The sequence below is a fragment of the Musca autumnalis genome, unplaced genomic scaffold, assembly GCF_047663935.1.
Source record: "Musca autumnalis isolate F117 unplaced genomic scaffold, ASM4766393v1 scaffold_1, whole genome shotgun sequence".
Classification (NCBI taxonomy): Eukaryota; Metazoa; Arthropoda; class Insecta; order Diptera; family Muscidae; genus Musca; species Musca autumnalis.
This window is the reverse complement of record NW_027411644.1, coordinates 104097852-104117759: the sequence shown is the minus strand read 5'-3', so window position 1 is coordinate 104117759 and position 19908 is coordinate 104097852. Positions and strand designations below refer to the sequence as shown.

General features: G+C 40.1%; 1 protein-coding gene across 1 annotated transcript in view; it reads left to right on the top strand.

Moving 5' to 3' along the window:
* The first annotated feature begins 676 nt into the window (after positions 1–676).
* Dhc1 (dynein axonemal heavy chain 1) overlaps positions 677–19908 on the top strand; it is a 339369-nt gene continuing 320137 nt past the window's right edge. The window contains exons 1-6 of the mRNA XM_073986825.1: positions 677–823; positions 3447–4083; positions 4146–4253; positions 9702–10781; positions 10850–10969; positions 11024–11180. Coding sequence (XP_073842926.1) covers positions 3520–4083; positions 4146–4253; positions 9702–10781; positions 10850–10969; positions 11024–11180 — 2029 coding nt within the window. The 5' untranslated portion in view covers positions 677–823; positions 3447–3519. The remainder of the gene's footprint in view (positions 824–3446; positions 4084–4145; positions 4254–9701; positions 10782–10849; positions 10970–11023; positions 11181–19908) is intronic.

The window sequence follows — 19908 nt, the reverse complement described above, 5'->3', positions numbered from 1 at the left end:
ACCGACAGCTTATACGAATTATCGAAGATTACGAATTATCGAGGTACGAATTATGGCGAATCTACTGTACCACCAAAATTGCTTAATCTTCTTATGCATGAATCTAAACATTTGGAATACTTTTTACAGAAGTTGGTTTTATGGTTTTTAAACTATTTTATTACAACAAAACCTGTTTTAAATGTTGGGTTAAATTTTTCGATACATACAAACCAATCTGTAGTGCGATTCTCTAACTCATTTTTGAGTTACCGACAAAAATCGGTAACATTAGAACGTTAAATTATTTTTTTTATTTATTTCTTAGTTTATGGATGACAAAATCTTTACAGACTAACAGATTAAACTATATACATAAATAATCATTTATGCTCTACGACTTCTTTGTATTGGTCGCTAACTAACCGAATAATGCCATTAATTACCGAAATTATAAGCATTTTAGTTTTACCGATTTTTGTCGGTAACTCAAAAAATGGGTTAGAGAACCGCACTACTGGTCACATACAGTTACTATGTACATATGACTGCAATAATTCTCAAAATTGTATGGTTCTATTAACACAACATTATCAAATGAAATGTGTATTTTTTATTTGTTTTTATTTTTCATTTATTTCAATACGTCAATGGGAATTTGAATGAATATTAATTTCCTCTGGTTTTGTGTAGGTGGAACATCACCAGGTGGTTCTGCTCTAGCAAAGCAGAAAAAACTCTTTCTCACTGATGGTTGGTCATGTGCTTTCACTGGAATCTGCATCTATATATTTCGTATTAATACCAACAAACAATTGCCTGAGGAAGGATTTCAAAAGGATTTGTGAGTAAAACCAGTGTTTTTAGTTTTTTTTTTTTTTCATTTAAATACAACGAACCTTTTAATAATGTAAATAATATTGAAATGTAAATATTACGAAATGTGTAACATTCTAATATGGAGTGTCTGTCTAGCAGGAGCTACAAAAAAGAAAAAGTATGTTTGTAAATTTAGTTCGATTTATAATGCGGCCCATACACTGCGGGTATGCAGGATAGCATTTGCAATAAAATAAGTAAATTTTTAAGTATTTATCAATGTACATATGTGTGAATATTTCAAGCAGACAGAAATCAAAATGATTTTGATTTTAAAATGAAACCTTTTCATGTTGTACTCTTTAATTCATTCTTTGATCACAGGTCTGAATTTGGCGTGGTTTGGTCAGAAATCAAGAAAGGAAACACAATTTTTTTTTTACTTCACATTTTTACGCATTTTTTGTTACCATCAACAGTAAATTATTTTGTATGGTCCATATTATGAGGGGGACTTAAATGCTGATCATGAGTTGAGGCATTCAGTCCTAGGTAATGACGAGAGGGGTATAGTGTTGACTGAGCAGATTGATAGCTCTACAGTTTACTTGGTCAATGAGGACGCCCCTTCCAGAATTAGCGTATCATCTGGTCTGACAAATGACGGTATCACTCTGTTTAATTCAGACCGATCTCGCTTGAATCCGGCTCTAAAGATCCGTGCATCGAAAGTAAGGGGGTGGAACTGCATAGATGTGACATTCGGTCCTCGCCAATGACCAGAGCGGTATAGTGCTGGCTCAGCAGATTGATAGCTCTACGTTTTGCGCGGTCAATGAGGACGCCCCTAGCAGAATTAGCGGAGAATGTGACAGTTCGCCAGACATAACATCGTGTCATCTGGTCGAACAAATGACGCCCTCTGGCAACTTGATCTCTTCAGCAGCAGACCACTCAAGAGTCGGGGAGCTAAGAGGTTGGTCGGTGAGCACTTGCGAAACAAGTGCCTAAATCATGTGAAGAGCCAGAATAAACGAATTTTGGGCAAGGGTTAGAGTGACTTAACCCTTGCCCAAACCCCTGGAAAGAAGAAAGATAGGCCCTCAGTCATGTTTGGCCACGTAACGCTGACTGATCCGAAAAGGTGTGCAATTTATTTTAATCGTCAGTTTGTCGAGAACCCCTGAACTAACAAGCCCAAGAGATCTTTTCCCGCCGTGGAGGAACCATCACAATTTACAATGGATGGTGTTGCGAATGCCATCAGGAGCGCTAAAGCATCCAAAGCGCCCTGGTCGAATCTACATAGTAGTGGCGAAACAGCCTGATGAGCCCGCTGTTGAGTATAGCACCAAAGTTTTCAACTTGTCGCTAGCCATCCACATCCACATCTTAAAGGCCGGTTTCGCTTGTGTCGTCCATAGCAAAGGCTTTATTCCTCCCCAGTGTGAGTAATAGCTAACCAGTTGCCGACCATCAGCATTGTTTCTGTAAGAAGCTCAGTACGACAACAGCTATGCACGTATTTATCGAGGACTCAAACAGAGCTCTACGTTATTTGAGGACATTGAGGAGACTACTTTCCGACCAAGTTTGAAATGTGGGAAAATATGAGTGAACGTGAAAGCCCCGTAGAATAAAACAGGAGGTTTCCCAAAGTGGGGGTTTATCTCCGGAACTGTTTAGCCCCTATATCTTCTGTATTATACCCACTCCAGACGACATTGAAATCGTAACGTATGCGAATGATTGTACGATCTTATCGTCGGGACCCTCACTGATTTCATTTCTGAAACGCTGAACTCCTATTAGATCGATCTTACCACCATTCGCCACGCGAGGAATATGCAAATATCCGCCTCTAAATCTAGGCCACTCTGTTCACCACATGCACTGCAGATGTAAGCCCTGAGTTGAATGTTATGGTCGATGGTAGCAGGGTCTGACAATCACTTTCGACAGCATGTTCACGTCAAGCCACAGCTATCTGCGACAACTTGACATGTAGTAACAAGTTCCTCAAGTCGCTAGCCAGTAGCACTTGGGGGTCGATAAAGAAACCTTGATAAAGAAACATATGGCGTCAGAGTGGTCCGCGAATGCAAGTGCAACGCGTTGGAAAAATATTCAAACCTGTCAGAATGTCGTCGTGAGAACTGCAGTAGGGTGCCTCCTTATGTCATCGGTGGACCATCAGTATGGGAAGACGATGTTTCTTCTAGTACAGTAACAAAATGGCATGCTCTCCTTCAAGTACGTGCTCGGGTGTTATCATGAGAGTCCTCCAAATCACCGTATAGTGATAGAACTCCCTCACCCAGGCATGTCAAGAGAGATCTTCATAATCTAGGAAGAGGGGTTCAACGTTACATGATAGAACACTTAGATCAACAAGCCTATCTTGCTGGTTTAAATAGCATTAAGACGGGTGGAGACGCAGGTGCCATAAACTACTCTTCTGTGAATGCGATTCTTTGAGTACATCCCTCTGAAGACAAACCAGAGTAGTTTTGGGTCAACAACTTTCGACAACTATCCCTTAAAAATTCTTTAAATTTTCAAATTTTTTAAATTTATTTTTTTAGTTGTTCTCTTTTTGTTTTAATATTCCAAAAACCATTTATTTTCATCTTCATCCCACCCTTCAGATTCTGTGGCATCATCGATGCTAAAAATATCGGCTTGGTCACTTCGATCGAACGCATTATCGAATACGTTTTTATGCAAGCTTTGGCCTTTCCCAGTTTGGAAGGTGAAGAGGAAGATGTTAGCTGTGGTCTTATTAAGGGCCAGCTATTGCCCGGTCTGCGGTCATTTTGCAGTGCCCTACGGGTGTGTGAACAAGTCTGCGATCACTTCAATGTTTTCGATGATGGCTGTGATATGTTCGAGAGAATCGATCATGTTGATGAGCTTAAAGATTTGTCGAAAAATCAAGAATTTTGTGGTCAACTGGAGGAGCGAGTAACCAATTGGATAAAAGGTATAACCAAAATATTGGGTGAATCGGATCAATTGCGTAAGGAAAATGATTCAAGTGGTCCACAAGATGAGTTGGAATATTGGAAGAAGCGTGGTGCTCAATTTTCTCAGCTTTTGGCACATTTGCAGCAGAAAGAGGTACAGTTTACGCTGCACTGCTTGTTCTTGGCCAACTCGAAGGTAATGCGTGATTGGAAGGAAACCGATCGCAAGATTACATTTTGCTACAATGAGGCCAGAGATAATTCAAAGTTTATCCAGGCAATGGAACATTGTTGTCACTCGTTGTATTTGGATGATCCGGTAAGTAGGATGCGATGAAATTTGCAATAATTACAAATTAATGATATTGTGTTAATTTTTAGGTTTGCATGAAGGAGTCCATTTTAAGTTTGCTGCAGACCGTACGCTTGATTTATAGTGTCTCACAATTTTATAACACCTCCGAACGAACATCAGCACTAATGGTTAAAGTAAGTTCTTTATAAATGTGAATAATTTTTTAAGTGTGAAAATGGGACCATTGCTTTTGGAGGAGTTGAGTTGAGGAGTTTTTGCTACCGTTGACAATTTTGTCTAGTCTGAGAATCGGAACCATTGTATTATCGCTTTGCTTCGTCAGTCCTGTTTCTCAAGAGTTCCGGGCGTTCTTATATATTCTGGCACGGAGCAAAAGATCCCTCACGTCCAGAACAACATGATTTAATTTTAAAGCCATGGTCAGGACACCGGTCATATGCACTTTCCATGGTTTTATTAAATATATCTCAGTCGGGGCATGGCGCTGATATGACTGCTGTTGAAGAATCGAATTCTTTTAATCCCCACCGGGGTTGAATCTGAAGATGAGATGTTTTCCTTCCGCGTAAATTCAAACCCACAGCCAAACTCATATCTGGTTTCATGGAAGGTAGTTTAATAACTTTAAGTGCTGCTGTGAAGACTTTTTTGTAAGGAGGAAAAATCGGCTATGTACTTTGCAAGTACATCCGCCAGTGCGTAAATGATACTTTCTCTATAAAGTGGCCAGGCAAGCAGTTTTTTTTTTAAAGAGGTTGTTGACATTAGGGTGTGTACGGAGATTTATTCCGATTAAATGAAATAATCTGTAGAGAGTGGGTACATTTCAGGTGCAGATTATAAGATTATGGTCCTTAAAACATATGCGAAGGTTGAACCCATGACATTCAACGTTCTCATAGCACGATGTGGTATTATATTTTTTGGGGCGCTAAACACTCGCTCAGCTGATTTAAAAATTATAGGCAGTCGGAAATTTGCTCTCAGATACTGACCCACATCTAATTCGCGACAATTTATTTGATTGACAATCACCCAATATATATAAACATTGCGCTGTCTGTAAAGAGTGGGCCAGGTAGCGCTAAGCTACCCGAAGGTTGTAGCATTCATACTTGTATTTACTGAAATAAGCCCAGTCAGCACTATGTGCCGCCTTTCTGACTGTCGTTTCTACGGTAATTTAATAAGTGTATTATTGAATGAGTTTGGACCGATTCTTAGTAGAGGTGATACTATCACAGGCATAGTACAGTTCCAACGAATCGCGTTAACACCTGTGGGTTTTCTCTATTACACTTCCTGTATCCTAGTTAAGACCTTCGGAAGCGGAAATCGTTTTTTCAATTTTCTTTTCTTTCTCAAGCTTCTTCAACTTCTTTGGCTGCGTTACAGATGGGTTAGGTGACTGTGACCTAACGCCATTAGTCACCTAGACGTCACAACCTTTTCAAGCTGTGGGTGTGCTAAGACTTCCATCGATTTGTCGCTGTTGCTGTAAGAAAATGTTTGTGTGTTGGTTTTCCTGCTTTATCTGGCTCTGGCGCCAGGTTTAAACATGTGGCTGCATCAAAAGTTTTGTCACCACCGCAGTTAGTTGGTAAGGCTGGGCAATTGAAGTAGTGCAGGGCAAATGTTATGCACGGCTGCACCATTCCGAAAGTAGTTGAGCCAAACTACTCTGGTGGTAGTGAAAGTTACACAGGATAGTTTTTATGACATCTGCGACTGCATCTAAAAAGCCTACCTTGCTTGCCTGCTTCATTTCTGCCATAATAAAAATAAGAAATTGTATCGGCCTTCCTTATTTTATTTTTACTATGTCAGTAATGAAGCAGGCAAGCTGGTGAGGCTTCTTATATACCCAGACCTTCAGGGCTGCATTCTGACAAGTTTGAATACATTTCCATTGCGTTGTACTTATATTCGCGGAGCATACTGGAGCCGCATAGCTTACTGCAGACCGGCCTATCGTGTTATAAGTGGTCAACAAGGTTTCTTTATCTGGACACCAAGTGCTGCCGGCTAGGAAATTGAGACATTGTTGCTACAGCTCAGCTTGCCGCAGGTAGCTGTGGCATGCACGGACGACATGATTATGCTGACGAATGGCGCACCTAGTATCCTGGGGTAGTTAATGGTCGGAATTCTGCTACCATTGACCATGTGCTCACCGCTGCCGTCAACGTGTTGAAGATTTAGTGGCATATTCGTCGCGTGGAAAAGGTGGCAAGATAAGTCAAAAAGGAGATCAGCCTTTCACAAATGACATCAGGGAAGGTACCTGACGCTAATATCGTACAATCATATTACGCTACGAATACAGCAGAGGTAGAGGTTAAACAGTTCCGGAGATATTACCCCACCTTGGTGAACTCCCTATTTCATTCTACGTTCTTCCTGTTCCTGAATTCCACGTACGACTGGCGTCTACACATATAATTGATTATCCAACGTTTCAAACATGGTCGGAGGGTAGTCTGCTCAATGTTCTCAAACATCGTGGATTGCTTGACAATATCAAAGGCTTTTGATGACTCGAGCACCACCAATACTGTCCGATGGCACGACTTGCTCTGGTTGAGTCCTCAACTAATATTTGTGGAGATGGTGTGCAGCGTGGTTGAAGTGCTGTGCTGCTTACGGAGTCCATGCTAATGATCGGCAATGGGATAGCTATTTCTGACGCTGGTTAAGAGTAGAGCTTCAAGTGTATTTACTACAGGCGATAAAAGCGAAATCGGTTTGTACGATTCACCTTTGCTGGAATCATTGCCTGGCTTCCGTAGCGGGATCACTCTGCCCATTTTCCAGAATGAAGGTGGCTAGCGACAAGTTGAAAACTTTAGTGAGATATTCCACTTCCGACTCATCCACCTGTTTCAGCATTACCATGGAGATTCCATCAGGACCCAATGCTTAGGATGACTTGGCATTCACAACATCATTCAATGTAAATTATGGCAGGACCTGACGTAGAACTCTCCTCTCCGTATTGTCAATTCTTGGGCGATCGACAAATTGTCGATCAAAATAGCTTTCGTACATCTTCGGATCACGTCGCCACACGTAACTGAGATCCTATCTTCCTTTTTTCATGGGTTCGAGAGTCACTTAACCATTGCCTATATTTCACTTAATCTTGCTCCAATGTTGCAATTCTTCAGATGAGTTAGCCACATATTCCGCTTATGCTCACCGACCAACCTGTTAACTTCCAGTGTCAGCTCCCTGACTCAGTGGGTCCGCTCATTTGCTAATCCCGTCGTTCCTGCACCTAAATGTGGTCTGACTTCGGGTATTCAGCAGGTACATGACGAGTGGCTGCAGCAGTGATAATTTCCCTTTGCTATACGAACATCAGAAGGGTTGGGCAGATCTCTGAAGCGGTGAGATTTAAAACTCCCTGAAACTACGCCAATCAGTTTTCTAATCATTGATGTAAGTGCGGCGTTCAGAGGTTACGAACTCGGGCGGTCTGCTGATGGAGGCAACTATGGGGTGGTGGTCTGACTGGAGAGAAAGGACGGGTGGCCAGGTGACGTCATTTGTCAGACCAGGTGACACGATGGTTATGTCTGTCGTACTGTGACACTCTTCGCTAATACTGGTAAGGACGTTCTCATTGACCGTCTGAAACAAAAAGCGGGCCAATGTTGGGCCTATAACCTGGAGTACAACTACTTATCGGAGGGATATATGTTCAGCAACCTTACCTCGGCAGTTCGACACCTTACTGTTACTCCCATACATTCCATGTTTGGTGCAATAGGAAAGTTAATCCCCCACGTCCATTTCTGGTGCGATCCTTCCTCAGTACTTTGTAGTCATCACAACGCCGTAAACGGCAGTTGTTATTGAGCTTAGCTTCCTACACCGTCGCGACCCTGATATTCTTCCGACTCATAAAGTCCACAATTTCCTCAATCTTATCTCGGAATCCATAGCAATTAAATGGCAAAATTGTTGACGACTACTCGCTGAGGGCTGTGTTCACGCAGCATGTAGTAACATAGTAACCGCTTTTACTAAATTCCGGTTCCTAACATCAGACTCCCTAGCTATCTGCATGATTTATACCCTTTGACTTAGTATCCTTTGACTTTGAGTGGTGTCCTGTTTGGTGGTGGGTCCTACCTTTGAAGAGGATGCTGTGGTCGAAAGAATCTTTTGTGGGCGTTGGGATAAGTTGACGTCGTTTCTGATTTGGCCTTTAGGGGCTATGGGATTCGATGTTGACGTTGAACTCGATTTAGCCTCTTCGGTCGTCGAGATGAGAGCTTATTTAACTCAGAATTTCTCTGGAGGACAAGTGAGGGTGAGTTCTTTCGAGCTTGTTCATCACCTCGATATTGATCCTTATTATGTTGCACTCTCTTATCTAGATGGATTAGGGTGAGCTTCCACCACTAGCTCTGCAAATCGGTTCTTCAAGGAGAAGTGGCCGTACCGTAGGTCGAACGTTATCGGCCAAAATTTTGGTTGGGGTTCCATCCTCAATAGCGTCCTGTCCCGCGGCCAATTGTATCGACTTCGGCCGATGGAAGGTCTTTGTGTGTGTTCGACAGTCCTGGTTTCAAATGAGTAGCTGTTTCCGCTGAGGCCGATGCTAATTTATCGGCGACTACATTCTCTGGAACGATTGTGATATCGAGTTTATCATTCGATAAATTATTCGCCATCTGATAAACAGAAGATCTACCCTGGCTCAGACTCAGGGCCACCGTCTGCATCAGAGGAGGAGGTATCCTGTTGAACACATTCTGCCAGTTTTGAATATTATTTAATCGCGTTGCACTTATATCTTTCGGGATCACAATGGCTCCGCTTAACTTACTGACGTATTGCGCTATATGTATGTGGTTAACAAGGTTTCTTTATCTGCACGCCAAGTTTTGCCGACTAGGGATTTGAGGACCTTGCCTCTCAGCTTATCGCATATAGTTGTGCAATATGCGATTTCCCTTCGTTACGATTTTTTCATAGCTTTTTTTTTAACTTTGGGACTTTTAGTTGTCCGCTATGGTTAGGAACATGGCTTATTGGGTTTATTAGGCGTTGAAGATGCGACTGGTGAGATTAGGTCAGCATCCTTAATATCGACATAATGACACTATGTTTTCGTACTAGAATCCGAAGCATAGATTACGGTGGCATTCCTGGCTTTTTCATAGTCTGTCAGCATTCGATTGTCACATATATCGTTTTGGATACTTTTCTCTTTGTAGCTATCGGCGACACTCTCCTCAACTAAACTAAGCGATGTCCTATGTTATTTGTTAAAATGATGCTTGTTGGCGATAAGTATCGGTTGATGGTTGTCCCCGTCATCAACTACATTGCATTGAATGGCACAGGACAACTTTATTTCTATCTAAATTTCGAACTCGATTCTTCCACTTTTCCAATAAGTGGGGAATAGAGCAACAATTACTAATTACTAGCGGATCGGTGAGAATTGAAAGATCACTTGAAATGACTCTATCTGAAGACGATTCTGAAACTTAAAAATTGGAATGTTTGACTTGATGTCTCAAATAATAGTTGGAACATGTCAATATTCTTGCGAATATCGAAATATTCTCTCTGTGATACCTCCCTATATAACTTCTATTTTTCAGATCACCAATCAAATGATAGAAACTTGCAAATCCTACATCACCTGTCGCTGCAAGGAGACCATATGGACTCAAGATCGCACTTTAGTACGCACCAAACTTAGCAATTGCATTAAGCTAAATCACATTTATCACGAGACCTATTACACCGTGCGGGAACAACCGTTTTTACCCAATCAGACACCGTTTGGATTTTCGGAGAATTTTGTTTTTGGGAAATTCGATACATTTTGTGAGCGATTATCGAAAATCACTTCAATGTTTAATTTAATCGATGACTATAATCATTTGTTTGAGAGGCGTTTGGAGGGTTTGCTGTTGGCGGAAGCTTTAGAGGAGGCATCAAATCATTTTGAAGAAGCCAAAAAGGAAATACTTTCGAAAAAATATGATTATCTCGATCATCGTAATGCTGAATTTAATGATGACTATGAGAGGTTTATAAGCAAGACGGATGTCCTCAAGGACACCATAGCCACGTTGATTGAAACTAATTTCGATACGGTATGGGAAACACCGCAGTGTATTCGTTTCCTCGTTCGTTTCGAAAAGGTGAGCGAGAAAATACCCCTTACCAAAATGGATGAGAAATATATGAGAATAGTACGCTATGTGGATAAGGAGGTGGAACGTGTCATCAAGTTATTTCGCAAGCATCGTGATGATCCTCCGGTACAAAGAAACTTCCCACCAATTGCGGGACGTATTTACTGGAGTCGTTCGTTGCATTGTCACATTCGCGAGTTAATTGATTCGGTGTGTGATCATCCCGTTTTGGGTGCTTTACCTCCCACCCGAGATGTTGAGATACGTTTCAATCATGTGGCCAACTTGCTGGGAGAATATGAAGACGAAATAATAGCCATATGGTTGGATCAAGATGTTAGTGTGGCAGATGCTTGTTTGTTGCAGCCCCTATTGTCGCTGCAGGGTGATCGTATCTTTGTTAATTTGCACCCCACCATACCACTGTTGATACGTGAGGCGAAACTTTTGGCCAAAATTAAAGTGGATCTTCCCATTGTTGCAGCCACCTTAATGAGTCGTCAGGATTATTTCATCACAATACAGGATTCACTGAATGTAAGGGGACAAATTACAAATAATTACAGACTTTTGTAATACACTAAACTCATATCTTGCAATTTCAGAATCTCATAAAAATGTTTTTGGCCACAGTAAGAGCAGTAAAGTTGGAAGTCAGACCTTTGTTCTTACCCCAGCTGGTGCGTTTGACCGCCATGTTGAAACCGGGATTGACCACCATCAATGTGAGTTGAGAGAAGTTTTATTTTCCCTTAGATTTAAGAATATTCCTTTTTCAGTGGACCGATCAAAATTGGAGCAAATTCTATGAAAGGTGCAAACAAGCCATCGAAACCTTTGAGGTGCTGGTGGCCCGCATCCACGATATCTACTCTAATCGTATTTTACACGTTCTCATGTGCATGCAGGAAATAAAACTTCAAGTTTTACCAGCCGGTGAGTACATTTAAAGATATTGCATGGTTTAGAAAATCAGATCATACATACAATTGAAAACGTTTGTTATTGTTTTGTACTTTTCAGTAGTACACTACGAAAAATATCCATAATTTTTTAAAATGATTGTAGCATATTGGTTGGATGTGTGGGAGTACGCAAGATATCACTTTTTCAATACAAACTCCTTAGGTATTGATAGCTCAATTAATTAAAAACATTCATAATTAAATCCTCTGACAACACACAATACCAAATTACAGCTATCTCGGTTCGAAAATTTAACAAAAAGCCTAGATTATCTTTCTATCCCCCAATGTGGTATACCAAAATTCATATCTCGACGAGATAAGGCGATTTTGAGATGTGTGTCCGTCCATTAAAACCTGTTATCAAACTACACGCTGCAATTATGGACCAATTGTCACAAAATGTTGCATGGAGGTCGGGATCGGACCAGTATATACCCCTATTGGTGATGATCGCAAAATATTTAGTGGGTGAAATGGACCAAAAACAAAAAATTTACCCGATTTTGTATCGGATCTGTAGGTCGCATTTATAGCCCGATCGGAGCGAAATTTTCAGTAATGTTTGAGTTTATGACAAAGAAGGAGGTTGGAATTTAACATGATGATCAGATAATATTTAGCAGCTTAAATGGACCAAAAATGGCAAAATTTTCAATATTTATCTTATATTTTTATTTCTGGAAGACACATTCCGCAAACGTGAGTTATATTTAGAAGAGGGACCTTTTGGATTTTCCATAGATGTCAATTACAGTTACAGCCTAGAATAAGCAAGAATTCCACAATTTTAATTGTGTGTAGTGTTATCATAATCGGGTGACGTAGGGGATGGAAGATACCAAGGAACGGTCCTGACTGGTTTTAACATGACAAAGCCCAGGATTTATCTTGGTCCCTCTTTCATCTCAAGTGGAGACTGACCTCCCCGTGGTGTCACCTGGGGAACTGCCATTAACACCCGTTAAAGGTAGTGAGCTAACATGTGCCGCGCGTTCACCCATAAGAACGTTAAAAACTTGGGTTTGGGCGTAGGGTTAGTAACCCTCCCCTAGAAAAAACAGCCTACTATGAAAAAACGAAAGAAAAGAAAAACAAATCCCTCAAAAGTTGACGACCCCCGCAAACGTTTTATGGACCATAATCTGCGAATCTGCACCTGGAATGTTCGCACTCTTTATAGAGAAGGTGCAGTTTACGCATTGGCAGATGTACTTGAAAATTATAAGGCCGACATTACTGCCATACAGAAAATACGATGGAACGGGTAAGGCGTCACAACAACACCTAAAGGTGACGCACTGTATTATAGCTGCCATGACACAAAGCATGAGTTTGGTTGCGGATTTGTAGTTGGTCGGAGGTTAAAACATCTGGTCTCCAGCTTCACCCCTGTGAATGAAAGACTCGCTACAATTCGATTAAAAGTAAAATTCTTCAACATCACTGAAGACAAGGACGAACAGACCAAAGATATATTTTACGAGCGCTTAGAAGAAACTTATGACCGTTGCCCTGCCCATGACATTAAAATTATACTAGGCGATTTTAATGCCAAAATTGGAAAGGAGAATATCTTTGGCCCAACAGTCGGGAAATTCAGTCTCCACAGTGAAACATCTGACAATGGTATGAGACTGATAGACTTTGCAGCTGCAAGAAACATGGTAGTTAGCAGTACCAGATTTAAGCATTTCGATATTCATAAGGGCACCTGGCTGTCGCCAGATCAAAGAACAAGAAATCAAACTGATCATGTTGTGATAGATGGAAGACATTCATCGAGCGTGTTGGATGTACGATCGAGGCGCAAACATTGATTCGGACCACTACCTTATTGCAGCAAAGGTACGTACCAGATTAAACGTAGCAAACAAAGTGCGAACAGACACAACACGGAAGTTGGACATCGGTAAGCTGCAATCACAGCAGATAGCCACAGCATATTCCACTCAACTGGACCAACTGCTTAATCAAAGCACTCCTCGTCCCGATAGCATATCAGGACAATGGCAAAACATTGCCCACTCCATGCAAACAGCCGCAAAATCAGTACTTGGATACCAGAGACCTCCACCATGGAATCCATGGTATGACCAGGAGTGTTGTGCTGCTACCGAAGAGAAAAATGCGGCATATAGGGCTACTTTACAATCAGTAGCAACGCGTAGCGCACGAGAGAGGTATCGGGAGAAAAGGAGAGAGGAGAAACGTCTTTTCCGCAGGAAAAAGAGAGAGAGAGATAGAAAAGCGGGAGTGTGAACAAATCGAGATGTACAGGAGACAGAATGAAGTGCGAAAATTCTACCAAAGAGTGAAACATCAAACAGATGGCTTTGGTACAGGCACATCCTCCTGTAGAGACCAGCAAGGTAATCTGGTAACTGATACAGATAGTGTGCTAAGAATATGGAAAGAGCATTTTTCCAAACTGTTGGTATCCAATAGTAGCGAAGTCGACAAAGATACCACAGATCTAATCCCAGAAGATGGCATTGAATGTATACCACCCGGCCAAGATGAGGTAAAGATAGCAATAAATCGGCTGAAGAATAATAAGGCAGCAGGAGCTGATGGCCTACCATCCGATCTGTTTAAAACCGGAGGCGACACGCTGATAAGGTGTATGCATCAGCTAGTTAGTTCCATCTGGCAGGAAGAACGCGTACCCGACGATTGGATCCTGAGCATCCTGTGTCCCGTCCATAAGAAAGGAGATAAGACTTTATGCTCCAACTATAGGGGCATAAGTCTTTTCCCTATTGCCTACAAGATAATGTCAGGGATATTGTGCGAACGACTAAAGCCCATGGTCAACGAAGTAATTGGACCATACCAATGCGGCTTTAGACCTGGCAAGTCCACCACTGACCAGATATTTACCCTGCGCAAATCCTGGAGAAGACCCAACGGATGCAGATCGACACCTACCACCTTTTTGTCGATTATAAAGCAGCCTTCGACTGCCCGCTACGTTCAAAGGTATTCCAAGCAATGTCTGAATTTGGTATCCCCGCAAAGCTCATTCGACTTTGTAAAATGACTCTAACTGACACAAGATCTTCAGTTAAAATAGGAAACAACCTCTCCGAAGAGTTTTGTACCAAAAGAGGTTTCAGACAAGGAGACAGCCTTTGGTGTGATATCTTCAACATCCTGCTAGAAAAGGTTATACGAGAGGCAAACGTCAAAAGAAGTGGCACAATCTACACCAATAGCCACATGTTACTTGCTTATGATGATGATATAGACATCATGGGGCGATCAGTAAAAGAAGTAACCGATACCTTTATGAAGGTCGAAGGAGAATCTGCTAAAGTGGGTCTGGCAGTTAACGGCGAGAATACCAAGCTGATGGTGTCGACGCGCTATGCGTCAATTGAGATCGGACCAAGTGTTGAAGTTGGTTCCTATAATTTTGAGGTAATAAAAGACTCCGTCTACCTCGGCATCTCCGTAAACACAACAAACAACATGAGTTGTGAAATAAAAAGAAGAATTGTATTGGTCAACAGGTGCTACTTTGTTTTAAGTAAGCACTTTAAAAACAAAGCCACATCTCGTCAAACAAAAATAACGCTCTACAAAACACTGATACTACCTTTGCTGATGTATGCCTCCGAAGCCTGGGTACTTGCGCAAGCAGACATGGCAGTACTTGGTGTGTTTGAGAGAAAAATTCTTCGAAAGATCTACGGACCGATCTGCGATGACGGTGAATATGCGTTGACGAGCTGTTATCTGCTATACAACGACATCAATATAGTTAAACGTATCGAGATGCAGCGATTGCGTTGGCTAGGTCATATAATAAGAATGAGCAATGATGAACCCGCTAAATAGGCGTATAATTCGAGCCACATGGCGGTGTACGCAGAATTGGCAGGCTAAAGAGTAGATGGCGCAAACAAGTGGATGAAGAGATGACAAGACGCGGTATTCCAAAAAGCGAAGCACGAAACAGAGAGAATTGGAGATCTTTTCTTAGTTCGGTCTATGGAACAAATGTTCTGTAATGGGCCAGCTAAGTAAGTGTTATCATAATCACACTAACCCCCATTATTATAAGTCTTCTTTTTGTTATAGTTTGGATTTACCGAACAGATTTATAGCGTTCCGGTTAACTTAACATTAAAAGTGATGATGGAATTTCAAGGAGGAGCTTCTTTTCATTAACTTTCATTGTGAAAGTTATATTTTTAATGCCTCCAAATTAGTTTATTTTGCATTTTCAAATCCATCAGATAGTAAAAGAACACATGTAATAATGGCTCTAAGGGTCTTAGGTATAGTTCAATACAGACACAATTTTGCATGAGGTAAGAGTTTTGGTCAAGAGAAATTCCAATATTTTGGAATAATGTTCGGGTATATTTAGCAGGCGAAGTTGACCATAATTTGTGTGGGAAAAATATCCAAAATTTAATAATTTGCTCCACGCTTTAAATTCTGTGGTATATTCCAACAAATTACATGCCCTTTGATGCTAATTATATCAATGTAGAGGTCAGAATACGAAACTACTGTCTAACATCAGGGTTTAAAATGCTAACGCCATATTAGCAAAAGCACCGAATATTTGCAGCTTTGCCTGCTAAAATTTCTTCGAAATATGTTTAGCAACAATGACCAACGGCAACATGTAGCAACAAATTTCACAAAAATATTGCTAGCGATGCTGATGCTATTTGATATTGTTGCTCTAATAAAAAAGCATCAGAGACGCATACTCATATCTTGCAGCACACATGATCAACACATATCGGAAAAGAGAATAAGCAACAAAGTTTCAACGGCTTAGCCATGTTTTCAGCAAACAATTGTTTTTGAGATCAGGGTTACCAGTGTAATGCATTAAAAATTACGATATAATTAATTCCACTTTTTCGTACAAAGGACATGTGAATTTTTGGTGAAGCTGTTCTAAATATATTTTTTTATTTTTAAACAATAATAATTAGTATTCTTTAGGTTCTACCATATGACAGGAGCATTTTGACATTAAATGACATATTTTTTATTACTGCGTTGGCAACTCTAATCACAAAAACCACCCTCTGGGCTAATTCGATGCGATGAATGGTCAGCCGACTTCTAAATATGTAGCGTGGTTGTCGATTATGCCTAACGAAAAAAAGATTAGGTGTAAAAAACGAAATAAGCAAAAATGTACAAAAATAAATATGCGTTCGGTTGCTTATATAGCCGTGTGTGTGAATATTGTGTAGCAGTTGAAGTGTACAGCTAATGCTAATGTTTTTAGGTGCTGGCTTTTAAACCCTGTCTAACATATAAATGGATTGCTTTATCGTTTTGTTTGTAAAGAAATACATATACCCTCCATACTATATAATGTCGCAATCGTGATAGAAGCGTTTTCAAATCATGATAGAGAAATTCCAAGTTTCTTTAAGTTGATGCAAATTATAACGCCATACGGGTCTTGAGGTTTGGTAAGAAGTAGGGTTTGGGCTAGGGAAATCCCGCACCGGTATTTCCCGGGAATTCTCGGTTTTTTGGTTACGTGATTTTCCCGGGAAACAAAATCATATTTCCCGAAAAATCGGGAAATATCTTTTTACATTTATCACAACTAATATTGAATTAATGAATAAATCATGCCCGCCACTTTTATACTAATCAGAATTCGATTAGATTTTACAGAATCAATAAATTACAAAATATTTGGAAATAACTTTAATCTACAAAAGTGTTTTCAGGGAAAAAGTTATAAGAGCCGCACCAAAAACATGGACTATAACGACGGATTTTTATTTTGTTTTATTTAAGTGCGAAAAAATATTTTCTATTTTAAAGTCCCTCAGCCATTGGTCTTAAAAGGGTCCGGCTTGCTGGCTGGTGCGCACGATAACTTGCGAACGAATCCACCGAAAAGGTCAAACATTTGGCATTCGAGGCACTCTAGAAGGAAATAACCGAATCTGTCATAAATTTGCATATGGTAATATTACCCAGCAAAAATTCGGATCCATTAGTCATTACGTAACCCATTACGAAGTAATGTAAACAAGCTTCTTTTTCCATTACAAGTAATTTGAAATGTAATGGGATACTTCTTAAAAAAATTACAAGACAAACCTACTTACTTTGCTCCTCACTAAGTAATGAGGACGGTGGCACAGTGAGTATGTGTCCGACTATAAATCCTAGGGTTGTGTGTTCAACGATCACTGTCGGCACGCGAGTTTTTTAATTAAAAAATAACAGTTCGTGTTGCACATGTTCACTGCACATTTAAGTTCTTAAGCAACCCTTAATGTTCGTGTGCGTGGCATAGTATGTAGTGTCTTTGGCTAGAAATCAGAGGGTTCGTGTGTTCAACTCGCACAGCGAGCGAAATAAAATAAAGTAAAATAAAAGTAAGAAGTGTGATGAAATTAAAAAAAATGTCTACATCAACTGTTCTAAAAATAGAATTTTTTTCAACTTACTTTTCAACTTCTAGTGGCCACAGAATAACTAGTTATTCTAGTGGTCATAAAATAACTACAAACTGAGTGCGACATGCCCTTGTAAAAATAATGGGGAAGGAAGGGGGTTTGCGAGTAGTTACGGCTGCCAAAAATCCCTTACAAAACCCATGATTTTGGGAGGACTTTTTTGCTGGGTAGTTCCAGGCATAAAACAGGTTCCACACAAAACTCCGAAAGAGTGAAGTTTTAGAGCTCCTATTGGATCGATTTGAAATTTTTTCAGAAATTTGACGGTACAAATTTTGTCGAGGGCAAGTCCATACTTCCTGAGTTAATGTCTTAAAAGTTTCAAGAAACCTTGACGGCAGCAACTAAAATTGAAAATGTGCAAGATACCTCCCGCAGGAAGTTTCTGATTGGTCCTAACTTTGCATATCGTATTATTTCATCTAGTCATGTATCAGGTTGGAATATGGACTATGTCGGCCGACCCCTTCGCGTACCTCCAACACAAAATTTAGGAAAAGTGCAGTTTAACAGCTTATCTCGAATCGTTTTGAAATTCTTTCCAAAAAGTTTTACTTGAAGGCTGCCGATACCAACTACATTGGGTAGTATGTAAGATAAACGTCGAAGGGCGAATTCTCCCACACTCTCTCTTTTAAATGTTTGGCAACATGTTTTGTGCCCTAGTTAAAACGGTAAAATTTTTTCGGGTCAAATCCACACTTCCTAAGAAATTGGCTCAAAAACTCAAAAAACCCTTAGAAACGTCAGAAGCATTGTGTTTGCTTCTTTTCTTTAGGCCGAGGCTGAGGGTATATCTCAGTCGGCACAGCTGAATGATACTTTCTTACTTGTTTCAAGCAATCTTAAGCATAAAAATAAAACATACGATTTTCGAGGTCTATAAAATTGGAGTTTCTGATCAATAGACATCGGATTTTTGCATGTTTTTTATTTCTCATCCGATTGGACTCAAATTTTGGATCTAGGCGTTTTGCGGGTCAATTTTTCGATATTTGGGGTCATATCAAAAATATGCAAAAAATATGCAAAAAATATGCCAAAAAATATGCAAAATATGCAAAAAATATGCAGAATATGCAAAAAATATGCAAAATATGCAAACAGTTTTTGGTCGAAAATCGTCAAAAAAGTCGTAAAATTTACAATTAATGTTGGAAAAAATCATCAAAAAAACCTTAAAGTGTCCTAAATTAAGACTGTTGGCCATTTAACGTCGATTTTTTAGCAGGTTATTGTGTTATTGATACCTCTTACGACGGTGTGGTGTAGGGTATATGGTATTGTAATACTATTTTTATTGTTAAACTATGCAAAAATATAAAATTTGATAAAATATCAATAATTTTATGTAAATTTAATATTTTCTTTGTCTTAATTTGTAGCTTTAGGCTGGTTTTAACTCAAAGGGAAGAAATCAATGTCGGATTTTTTAGGCGGGGGTGCCGCCTAAACTGTTTACTTAGATTAGATTTTAGATAGATTTAAGATTAAGATTGCCAATTGAGCACCATTGGAATAAGTTAACACGTGCTACTGGAGCCTCGAAGTTATGAAAATCTCGTCTCTCTCGGCGACCCATATCTATGGAACGGTTAAAGCTATTTGCCAGTATTATGCATTAAATTAGAGGCCATTCTGTGTATTTTATATTCAAAAACAAAATGCGTAAGTATTACTGAATTCGAGATAGAAAGCCAGTGTCCCGATTAACGTGACTACGTACGCCTTAGGGCGAAAATGCAGCCTATCTGGGTATAGCCGACTACTTGGAGAACGCATTGTTTTAGTTGTTCGTCCTTTGTAATTAACTGTTTGTAATCTGTGGTGAGCTCGACTCGGAATTAATGTTACTTTTTTATGAATTTCGAACAGTTGTTCTTGTGTAAGTTCCTGTTCTGGTATCATCTGGTATGGAGGTAAAGAACAACTCCTGGGCGTTCCTGAAACTGACAGTAGCTCAGGGGAGAAACAAGACTTAGCAGTGTACGAATGCCTAGAATAATGGGGTCTTACCAGCTTGAGCAGATGTTAAGTCGAGAGCTTCTGTACCTGCGTACAGATTTATAAGATGTATTGTTGAGAGGGATTTTTGACTGCAAGTTTGGCAGCACATCCGGACATCAAACAAACATATTCACGCGATTTCTATAAGAATAGTCTGCGATTGACAAATCCAAGTTCGAAGTAGGCGAGAATGTTTTTAAACTACTTTGTGTTTTCATCTTTCGATATTTT